This window comes from Thunnus thynnus, chromosome 16, assembly GCF_963924715.1.
Source record: "Thunnus thynnus chromosome 16, fThuThy2.1, whole genome shotgun sequence".
Lineage (NCBI taxonomy): Eukaryota > Metazoa > Chordata > Actinopteri > Scombriformes > Scombridae > Thunnus > Thunnus thynnus.
This window is the reverse complement of record NC_089532.1, coordinates 12448480-12460138: the sequence shown is the minus strand read 5'-3', so window position 1 is coordinate 12460138 and position 11659 is coordinate 12448480. Positions and strand designations below refer to the sequence as shown.

The 11659-nt window shown below is 42.9% G+C and overlaps 1 protein-coding gene across 1 annotated transcript; it reads left to right on the top strand.

The window, feature by feature from the left end:
* The first annotated feature begins 586 nt into the window (after positions 1-586).
* bmp4 (bone morphogenetic protein 4) lies at positions 587-10120 on the top strand. Its single transcript, XM_067614403.1, has 4 exons — positions 587-874; positions 4971-5093; positions 5820-6184; positions 8416-10120. The coding sequence occupies exons 3-4, from the start codon at positions 5827-5829 to the stop codon at positions 9267-9269; spliced, it is 1212 nt and encodes a 403-aa protein (XP_067470504.1). The 5' UTR covers positions 587-874; positions 4971-5093; positions 5820-5826; the 3' UTR covers positions 9270-10120.
* Positions 10121-11659: the final 1539 nt, after the last annotated feature.

Below are 11659 nucleotides of genomic sequence, written 5' to 3'. Positions count from 1 at the left end.
CCCCAAAACTTGACTTTGACTTTCTGGGCTAATATGGAGCAGAGACTGTGGTGAAGAGGAGAGTTTTTGGCGGGTGTGATATATTAGAAGCAGGTCAACAAAAAACTTATGGCGCAAACCCACACATGTATTATTATTATTTTTTTATTCTGCCATTTTTATTTGTCTGATATGCTTGTTTCTCGTGTAAACCTAAATTTAACCTAATTCTTAAATTTGTAATGCCTCTTACATTATCTGTAGACCAAATGTTTACGTCCGCATAAGGGTCTTTATTTATTTAGGGTACCACGATGTTACTCAGCAGTACTGTAAGTAGTTCACTGTCAGGATCCCAGCATTTAAATGCAGATTCAAACGATCGAGTGTTTGACCCGTCAGTTGTTATTCACAGTCAAATTACAAAGTTTCACGTGATTAAAAAGAAAATACTGCGCGCAATGAGCTCTCTTTATTTAAAGTGGAGGAGAAGAGAAGGGGGGTTATCCAAGGTGTTTGAGACAGATGAGGGAGGAGGGGGTCGGGGAGGGAGGAGGAGGCAGGGAGGGTAAATTGGGCGGACACATAAAAACTGCAAGGGGCCATAGATGCTGGATCATTTGGAAAGTCTGCCCGTCCTGCGCACCGCCCGCCTTCACGAACTGTACTAGAGAGGGATAGGAAACCCTACTGCAGACTCCGATCGCCGGCCCTCACTCCGGCCCCGTCTCCTCTTGACCGTTTAGAGGTGTCGATAAGGGATTAATGAGCCAAAAAGGCACTCAGCTTCTCCTTTAAGGCTCATTTCGGCGTTTTTCGGCTTTACGCCTGGACTGCCTCACACCTTTCCCTTTCATATTCACTTCATTCGAGGATACCTGTACCTCTACTGATGGTAAGCGCTCCTTTACTGACACTGACACATTTGCACGTAACAGATTCAGCAGTGCAGCTTTTAGAAACCGAACCTGTTGAATAATATAGGAGGGAATATCGCTGATGTTTGTGACTTTTAGTTTTGGACTTTGGTGTTTGTGCGTGTTTGACCGACTTCACTGAGAGTTTAGACATCGTTACTGGTTGAAATGCGGACGCATACATGCACATAAAATGTAACAGGCTGCCTCATTGGTACGTTAACGGAGGTAAACTGAAATAAAAGTGTACTTTTTGAGCGCATAGCGCTTAGATCCTGGTGGAACACGAAGGGTGGTTAGTCTTTTATACCCGAGAGTTGAGCAGTTACAAACCAACACAGTGAGGTCATTTCACAACAGAGCGTCCAATTTCTCTCCGCTTCTCTTTCTTCAATACAATTAAAATATTTATATTATTCACATTTGTGGATATTTCCAAATTTTAGCGCAGATTTTACCCGATTAGACACCTGCATCTGCTTCACCTTATGCGCAAAGTGAAAGATGGAGATGACACATCACAGAATTGAAGTTTAAGTTGAAAAAACGAAACAAAACAATTGTTTATTTTTCAAGCTCACGTTTAATTCAAATTATTAAAATCTGCTTCACATACAGGTACTCAATTACCTATGCATAATTGTGCATTTAAAAATAAAAATGGCACAATTATCTTCAGTAATGACAAGGTCTGCTAAAACATTCAGAGTTAAAAACACAGTAACGTGTCATAAAGTTACAGTAGGTGAAGGTTCGGGTCAGAATTGCACATCAACACCGTAAATACAAGGATTCAGTAGCGTGTTCATTTCATTAAATAACAAATTATTATAACGTGGATTTGTGTCATTTAATACAGTAAAGCTGCAGCAGAGAAACCATTTTGCGGCCTGCGGGCGCATGGCGTCCTTGGCACACACCTTTACTTTTCAACTCAAATTTCTCTGCAATCGTGCAGGGAAACCGACTCGTCAAGTCTTGAGTGCGAAAACATTTATTCAGGCTATTTATACATTTATAAATCACGTGCGTAAGGGAGCCCATTTCTCTTTGCTTGTTTCAGGAAAAGTGTTGGCACATGTGTTGACTTGTTCATGCTCCTGGTGTTTTACATTTGTGTTATTACAAACTGTTACGCAAATCAGCTGAGAGCATCTGACATCACCACGGCGATTATTTTTCGTCACGTTTTAATTTAGATATTAGTCATCTCAGGAAAGTTATACAGCTCATCATTTATCTGACTTGTAACTCTTCAGAAAATACAGCTAAAACCATTAACCTCGTTTTAGTGATCTCACTGACTGTGAATGTTCTTACTGTTGAACTGCTCACTGGGAGCAAATAAATTCCAAAACCTACACTGTTCAACAACAGGAGACATTGCAGGTCTCTGTTTTATTTCTTTCAACACAAATGAGGATACTGCATTTTGTTGGGCACACTGACTAAATGTAGACCCCAGTTATTATTTAAACTGCTTTCGGCTTTAGTTTAAGCCCAGTTGTGTTATCAGGAAGGTAAACAAACCATTAAAATTCCTTTGTGAAAATAGGATATTGTCTGAATTTTGCATTTTTTTTTCTTGCGGTTAGGAGTAGCTCTTAGAATCACAAATTCACAGCATCATGATAAACTGTATATAATCTAAAGCTGTATTGGCACTGACCAGGAAAAGATACCTAAACAAAATATAGTAGTTGACAACAAAACACAATTCCCATGACTATAAATGTGTTTGCAAACTGATTGCTGGCATCTAAAATGATAAAATCAGGCCAGAGATTTGGCTGTTCCCGTGGTAACCTGCTGCCCTTCTCCCTCGCTCCCTCCCTCCCGTCTTCCCTCCCACCATCACTGTCAAATTCCTCAGGAAACACATCTGAAGAGCCATGTGCATAGTCTGATCACATTATCTCTGGTCAGAGAAAGAGAGAGAGAGAGTGGCCAAGGGAGGATTGAGCAAAGCCAAGGGCAGTTGACTGCTCAGGCCTTATTGCACCCTGGTCTGCATTTGCTGTTGCAAAATACTGTATGTCTCTGTCTGCTGCTCAGTTCAAATGTCTTCTTAGTGTAAAGCTTTATATGCTTTATAATCTGTGAAGTCTCATTATTGAATCCAGAGGTGTAAATATGATTACAAGATGCTGATAAATGTGTTGCAAAATCTTTGAAAAATGACATGTTATGCTTTTTTGTCACAACTGGTGAAAACAGGCGAGCAAACACGAGCACAAATGACTTTTTCCACAGTTGAAAGTTACTCCCTGTCTGTCTTACATCTTCTTTCATCATCATCGCACCACTTTGAGTGTCTGTCTGTTTTAGCCTGCAGCTTTGTCAGTGGCTGGTTACAGTTACAAGATGTTCTGTATGGTCAGTGTTTTTGAGTGCTATGAATCCCTGTAATCATGGGAGAGGCCCTCTCTGTACAATGAACGTTTGTTGTCAGAGATGTGCACACACACACTCACACACTCGCTCACTCACAATCGCGCACACACACACGTTATCCCCCCCACCCCATGGGTAATAGAGCTGATCATGTTCTGAACCCTCCTCTCTCTTTGCCACAGTTCTCACGAACATGCAAGCGCTGGCACACACTCGTGCACACGTACAGACACGCACGTGCACGCACGCCATTTAGCTCACGCACGCACACACACACACAAACACACTGCACATCACCCTTTCTTCGCACACACTGGATCTAGTGTCATGACCGTGAAAGGGGGGTCAATCGGAGGTCAAAGTCTAATGCTGTTAGGAAAAAGATCCTTGATTGCATGTACAGTGAGCCATGCAGGGGCCAAGATAATCACACAGATACGAACCCAGACATGCTCACACACACACACAAAAGCACACCAACTGTATGTAACACATGCACACACGTACACACACACTGTTCCCGTTAATGTGCATCCTCACTGTGTAGTAATGCTTGGGTGCTCTCCAGTGGAATAGGGTCCAAATGATGACCAAAGACCTACGTCGCTCCGGAGCACTGAGTTTAAATGTCTGCTCCATGGTGCTGTTGTTGTGGTCAATTTGTGACAAATTCAGTTATTTTATTAGTGTGATTCAGCAACATTTAACACACTAAATGACGTGTGAAAAATCGAATCAATGGAGCCACGTTGCTGCACTTGTTAAACTTGACAGAGGAGAAGAAGATTGTTAAGGCTCAGGATTTTTATTTTTTAAGGGGTACTTCCAAGATTTCTGTTGGAGCCACTATCCCTAAAATGTGCATATTTAGTCTAATCATATTTATATAGTCTTCTGTAGCATACATCAAGTAAATATCTTTGAACTAGTGAACCAAACACAGCGCTGAATGTACAACTCCTCTACTGGTGTCAAAGAGCAGAAGGCCTGTCATCAGCATCACCACAACCTGTGTGATCCCTGAAGTGGGGAAGCGTTACTAAGAGATGAAGCCCTTTTGAGATGGATGTAATTAGTTCCTTGTCTGAAATGGGTGATCAGTCATTTGGGGGGAGGGGGGGGTGGGGGTGTAAAGGGGGATAAAGGTTGAGTGAGTTCACTTGGAGCCGGTTTCTGTAAGCAAACAGCCCTCTTGTTTTGGATATAGATTTTACCACTCCTGATCAAAGTGTTGTTATCAGCTCTTTGGTCTGTGTGTGAAGATAGTTTCAGTTTTTTTTTTCCAGCTGAAGTTGGCACTTGTCAAATGTTTTTAGCTCTTGGACCACAAGTTGCCATTGTTGCAAAGCATAAAAACTGATTTTTGAATGGGTATCATGCAGATTTCTGCAATAGATGTAATAATGTAATAAGGTGTTTTTTCTGTGCAAAGGATCTGCTGTCTGTGTTGTGGCACATACCTCCTTACATTCCAGTTACAGTAAATAGCTAGCTTAGCCCATGAGCCAAAATGATAAGCCTTAAAGAGACACTGGGTCTCTCTTACCCACAAACACACACACTGACACAGATATACACACATTCCCTCTACTGCTCTTTGAGTAAATACCATGCAACAACCTCAAGTGTTTGCAACTGCATTCAGTTTATAATTTCCCTGTTTTTTTCTGTATCTTTCAGGAACAGGGTCACTCCAACGTTCTCCTGCAGCCGCCCAACACCACCTAACATTTCCTGGAAGAACGTGTCCATTGCCTGCTCCCAACAAACATGGACTGTTTTCCCATGCTTTATTTTCTGTCGGTAAGTAAGTGGACCATGCCATTTCAATTTGTGGCATGTGACACATTTTTCTCTTTCCTCTCTGTCCACTGAATCACTGATTTATCTGGCATTTATCCAGACTTGGACTAAAAGTCACTATGGGGTGTTGGGTAAGGCACTTGTATGTGGGAGACCATTTTTCAGTGGCAAAAATCTTGTTAAATGTGTGGCACATACATTCGCACGTGTGCTTGCCTCATGGCTTGTTGGAGCAGACTGTGAGGGACCGCGGCTCCTTATCGAGTTAAGAATTTGCTATGACCCCGGGGCTGCCTCTTTTATTTGTCTAATCATAGTGGAGGAGGGAGGAGACGAGGGGGAAGGGAGGGAGTGAAGACTGGCCATCAGATTCCATTCAAAAAAGTTGGGTTGTTGAACCAGCTGTTTACCTTTGGAGGATGTCGCCAAAGATAAACTGCAAGTGGTCTATCTGATCGGGGACTGCTTTGCTGTAAACAAGGCAGACTGGACCATTAAAACCAATTAGAGTCTGCCTACAGTGGGAACAGTTTGAGAAGGTTTTTGAGAGGGTGTTTTTGAGCAGGTGAAGACATAGAAAATGGGGAGACAAATCTTTTATGTCACTAAAAATGGAGACCTTTCTCGTCCTTCCCTGTGTTTCATTTTCTGCATTTTTTCTTCTCTGCTCTGTTCAGTCCTCTCCTAATTTTTTTATCTCCCTTTGCAATCTGCTGCTCCCCTCAGAGACATCATGATTCCTGGTAATCGAATGCTGATGGTCATTTTAATATGCCAAGTCCTGCTGGGAGAGAGCAACCATGCTAGTCTGATACCTGAAGAAGGGAAAAAGAAAGTACCAGGCCTGCAGGGTCGTTCGGCCGCTCAGAGCCATGAACTGCTGCGGGACTTCGAGGCCACGCTGCTGCACATGTTTGGCCTCAAGAGGCGGCCGCGGCCCAGCCGCTCGGCCACTGTGCCTCGCTACCTGCTGGACCTCTATCGCCTACAGTCGGGGGAGGCTGAGGAGGCCGGAGCGCATGACATCTCTTTTGAGTACCCGGAGAGGTCAGCCAGCCGAGCCAACACTGTGAGGGGCTTCCACCATGAAGGTAAGGAAAAAAATGGAGGATGTTGTCATCATATGTAGTAGGGAGGAAATAAAGCAGTACAAAAAATGATTAATGTATTATGTCAGTGCAGAAACATTACAGCAATAATTTTGTAGCACTGCATTTCATTAGCATGGGCGAGGACTGCAATTCAGGGGTAAAAAAAAATTCCTGCATCCCTTGAAACATGATTGTAAGGCAGCTCCACCCATCTTACCATAACCAAAGAATCTAAGGATGTGGTCACCAAACACTGTCTAAAGAGAGGCAAAAAATTCTGCTAGACAAGCTCTCAAGAGCCTCATTTGACAAAACTCTGCGTGTTTGGTTAGCAGCTAAAGGGAAAGCATACCTTCATATTACTGACTTACACTTCTCACCCCACCCAGCAGAACATGGCTTAAAAAAGCCCAGTCTTGGCCTGGAATTGGAGTGTGCTCCTCTCTCATGTCTCCAGTTTATATGGAGGGCTCTTTTAGAAGGACCTTCCTCAACGTGCAATTATCTTTAATGCTACTCTGCAGCCTTCTAAATAAAGCCCCTACTGCCAACAATGTGGGTGCTGAGAGCAGACGCTGCAGCTCTCTGGATAGATGGAAAAACAGTCTCAGAGGCTGGTGTGATAGAAGGACTGGAACGTAGAACAGTTTCTGTTTATTGTGACTTGGATCTGCTTAGTTTTAACGGCAAAGGCAGAGGTTTCAATTAAGCTCGGAGAAAATCCAGGTTGACTGATCTGCTAAATGTAAATCAAGACTGGAAAGATAGTCTGAAACATGCTGTGTAATGCTTGAAAACCACTTTCTAGATCTACAGAGAGAGACAGAGATGAGGTACCAGATTTAGCGAGAGAGGAAGCAAACGTGTAGCGTGGTGAACTCAGAAAACCGGGGAGCTTTAGGGCTACAGAACATGTCCGCCCTTAGGAGTGAGGAAGGAGGGATGAGTCAGCCTTAATGCGGCTTGTCAAACACACTGCTAGCAGTAGCACACGCCAACACACACTAACACGGCAACGTACCAAAGCTAGTCAGGAAGAAAGAGCACCGCCACTGGAGCAGGAACTTCTGCTTGTGATGCAATGTGTGTGTGTGTGTGCACGCATGTGTGTTTGTATGAGTTTCTACTGCTCTCTACAAGCATTTACCCTCCTTCTTTTTTTTGCTAAACTATGTTAATAATACGCTTCAAGGCCTTTTGAGTGGGAGTGCTCGCTTTCATGGAAGCACCATTGTGTGATAGTGTGATTCAGTTGACTGATCTGTCCAAAACACAGTAAGGTACTACAGTCTGCATCAGATGAACAGTTAGGTGAGGGGAAAAGTTTTACCGACAGGGTTAATCATGTCACTGTCTATCTAAATGGGTTTATTGGTTGTGTATAACAGGTGATATCTCCTTCTTTTTCATTCATTTTAGATTACTTTTCAAATTTTGAATAAGCCTTGGTTGAGGATTTGAATACGCCGCATTCCCTCGCTAGACCTCCTTTCCCATGGGCTTCAGATGAATGAGATTCTACTGTATTGTCTGACTGCTTAATGATTATTCATGATGAAAATGATAAATGTCTTAAGTGAACAAACTGCAGAGCTAATCAAAAACACAGCAGGTTTTAATAATGAGAACCACCTGGGTAAGATTAGGGCCTGGGTGTGAAATAACAGGGGTGGATTGAGCAGGAAAATAGTAGACACAACATTCCTTTCCCCAACAATGGTGATCTTGCCAGAAATCTGCAGACTGAGCGTGGAACAGGGAGCCTCCACTGTGTTTATACTGTAGCTGTGGTACGTTAATCACCACCCTCCTTGTAATGCGTGTTTCAGCAAAGTGCTTAGAGAAAGGCATTGAGAGAAGTGCGAGATAATCCTTATAGATAGATAAGGAAGTGTGGACGATGTATATTTACATTCTTGAATACCTAAAAGTTCTTGAAAAGTGTGCGTGTACATTCTTTCGTGTCAATTAAGCCATGTGGAGTGTGAGGTGTGTGGTTAGATCAGCTCAAAGCAGTGTTTCATAGCTTTATCTGCTGGTACTGTCAGAATCTTTGGGGGGCAAAGAACACAGTCATACAGATGAACAAGACATCAGTATATGCGTTTTTTAAATTCATGAGTTGTTTATCTGAAGCAAAGTTGTCAGCTTACTTTCTACACATTGTATTAGTTAATATTATACATTATTAACAATATGTAATTATAAAGTCTCCTCTTGGTCATTTTCAGAGCACATGGAGAGGCTACATGAGCTGGACGATGGAGAAACTGCACCCCTTCGCTTCCTGTTCAACCTCAGCAGCATTCCAGAGGACGAGCTGCTCTCTTCCGCTGAACTGAGGCTCTACCGTCATCAGATTGATGAGGCCATCGCTGACGCCCTCTCAGATGACCATGGGCTTCACCGGATAAACGTGTATGAGGTGTTAAAGCCCCCACGGCCCGGGCAGCTAATCACGCAACTCCTGGACACACGACTTGTGCGCCACAACATGTCACGCTGGGAGAGCTTCGATGTCAGCCCTGCCGTGCTGCGCTGGACTCGTGAACGCCTCCCCAATTATGGGCTGGCTGTGGAGGTTCTACACCTCAACCAGACGCCGCGCCACCAGGGCCGACATGTCCGCATCAGCCGTTCACTACACCAGGAGCCTGGCGAAGACTGGGAGCAGCTACGTCCCCTTCTGGTTACCTTTGGCCATGATGGGAAGGGTCATCCGCTGACCCGCCGGACCAAGCGCAGCCCCAAGCAACGGGGCCGCAAGCGCAACCGCAACTGCCGGCGCCACGCACTGTACGTAGACTTCAGCGATGTAGGCTGGAATGACTGGATAGTGGCGCCCCCTGGTTACCAGGCCTATTACTGCCATGGGGAATGCCCCTTTCCTCTGGCAGATCATCTGAACTCAACCAACCATGCCATTGTTCAGACACTGGTGAACTCTGTGAACAACAACATTCCCAAGGCCTGCTGTGTGCCAACAGAGCTCAGCGCCATCTCCATGCTCTACCTAGACGAACATGACAAGGTGGTCCTAAAAAACTACCAGGAAATGGTAGTGGAGGGCTGCGGCTGCCGCTAACACACACACTAACTAGAACTTGGACTTGGACTGGCGACATGAAAAAAGAAACATGGACGCTAAAACAAATCAGAAGGTCTACTCCCAAAAATGTTCACTTGGACCCTTATTTATAACTTTTATGTTGAGGTGTATGTTTGTCTCACTTTTTTTGTTTCTTTGACAATATGATCATATATTTTGACAAAATATATATATTTATATCTACATATTAAAAATAAATTGAGTCCTTATTTTAAACATAAAAAAAGCTGTACAACTTTTCATAATGTACATTAGATTGTATAAGTTTTTTTATTGAGAAAATAGTAAAAAACAATCTAAAAAGTAAAAAGTTTATTTACTGGTAATATTTATTGCTTTCATATTATATACATTTTGGAGAAAAATAAAAACATGAATTGCTTCCAATAATACATTCAAGCAGATCACAAGATGCACCCTTTGTGTATTTGCATAAATTAGAGCACTGTGTGAATTTGTCACAACACTGATTTTTTTAATGAATCAGTTGAAATAATCAGAAATGTACATTGACTTTAATTAACCTCTTTACATTGGTATGAAACAGATTATTTTAATAAGCCCCTTAAAAGAAAATCAATCTCACCTTTTTGTAAAATATCTGTAAAAACTATAAGGGGGTTGTAGAAATAAAAGTCGACAGTAAATCTCTATTACTGTTTTAACATGAATTTGGATTGAAATTCTAAGGCTGATACTTATCCTGGTGGCCTTTCAAGTGTGTTTAAATCACTTTTTAGCTTAAAGGAAAAAAAAGCAGAGAAATCTTTCTGACGCCCTGTCTTTCCCAAATAAAAGAATGTTTGCTTTATTATTTGGCATCTCACCAACTTTGAATGATTCACACTTCACCAAAGAAAGACAAATAGAGGAAATGATCACCCTGTGGTACTGCATTTTCTCAATTTTCATCCTCTTTTCAAGGACAGTTGCTGTTACAGAAAGGGTATGCCATTTCAAAGATAGAGGGCCTTTGGTAAGGGTCTTATTGTTCTCAAATTTCACTTTTATGTCAATTAGGCTAACATGTGGTGGTTGGACACTCGCTAATCCAATTGCAGCTGGGGCGGGTTGTTGAGTCTGACAGTGTGAGAGTGATTCTATTGTTCTTGACGTCCCCACATTGGGGGCATGATTGTGGCCGATGCGTCCTGCCCTGATACAAGGCGGCTGAGTCCTCAGAAGAATCAAAGGTTAGACGCTCTGTCTCCTGCCTTTGTCTTCAGCGGCTCATGCCGGCAGAGCAAAGACGCCTGTCTCCAACCTGTGCCCCATCACACAATAGGCTTCTACATCACTTATTTACAAGCTGACGGCTGGCCCAAATTATATGATAATGTTTAGAGAGAGCGACTCCTTTGAACTGTCGGGGGACGTTGGCTGTGCATTGTTTCGCAGCAAGTGCCCTGTACATCAGCATGTCTGAGGGACAAACCACTGGACTTTATATAGATATAAAGTTGACAGTATCAGCACTTAAGGTTTTTATAAAACTTTTTTTTCGTAAATCCAATTTTAAAACTTCACATTTAGTCAATATCAGGGCAAAGATAGAAAACTTTTGTTCAGTCAGCTTAACTATTTAACTTGTATGTCTTGTCAGATAAATTAGGTGATTTCTTTTAATGATAAGTCAGGTTTGTTAGTTTTTCTTACCAGAGCATGTGCAGGCCCTCAGGTCCTCTAATGGCCTGTGGGCCTCTCTTTGATGCCTGCATATCAGTGTCAAAAAAAAAAAGAGGGAGACTGGTAAAGGAGGAGAAGACAGAGAAGAATTTCATTTTGAAGTGGCTGAAGGCAGAAGACAAGGAGCCGAAGGTGGGAGGTACGTGTACGTGCGTGTTCAGGAAAACAAGGGGGGTGTCTTTCCAGCAGCTTGACAGTGCAATTACAACATTTCAACTGATCTCCCCCTGAAGTTGAGATAACATCAGCCAGTTATGGTAATTGTCTGCCTGTTCATTATCCCACTACCCTACACAAAGAGGGGATGCATGTTTATTAAAAGGCCCGAAGAGGGACGTTTATATAAGCTCAGCACACCCAGTGAGCCTGCCATTTAGTTTACCACCAGCCTTCCCCAAGTTGAGCCCTCAGCATTTGAGTTTGTAGGAGGAGAGGCGACGTCATCAGCCACGTGATTGCTAAGAACTTCAGGAAATAGACAGATAAATGTGAGCGTGTGTATGTGAAGGAAGGTGGGGTGGGGGTCAATTACAGAATGAGTCCTTAAAGACAGATTGAGGGCTATTGTCATTCCCATGTGACGTGCCACTCAGTCTCCTGTAAGTGCTTGTTCTCACGCAATTACAGGTGAGTCATTATGCAGCAGGTCTATTGACACTGCTCAACTAATTGACTGGGTG

What these genes read in the sequence shown, in the direction of transcription:
- bmp4 (XM_067614403.1), top strand. Translation starts at nt 5,827, where the DNA reads ATGATTCCTGGTAATCGAATGCTGATGGTCATTTTAATATGCCAAGTC. An exon ending in GAGGGGCTTCCACCATGAAG is followed by an intron (nt 6,185 to 8,415) that starts GTAAGGAAAAAA and finishes GGTCATTTTCAG; the next exon opens with AGCACATGGAGAGGCTACAT.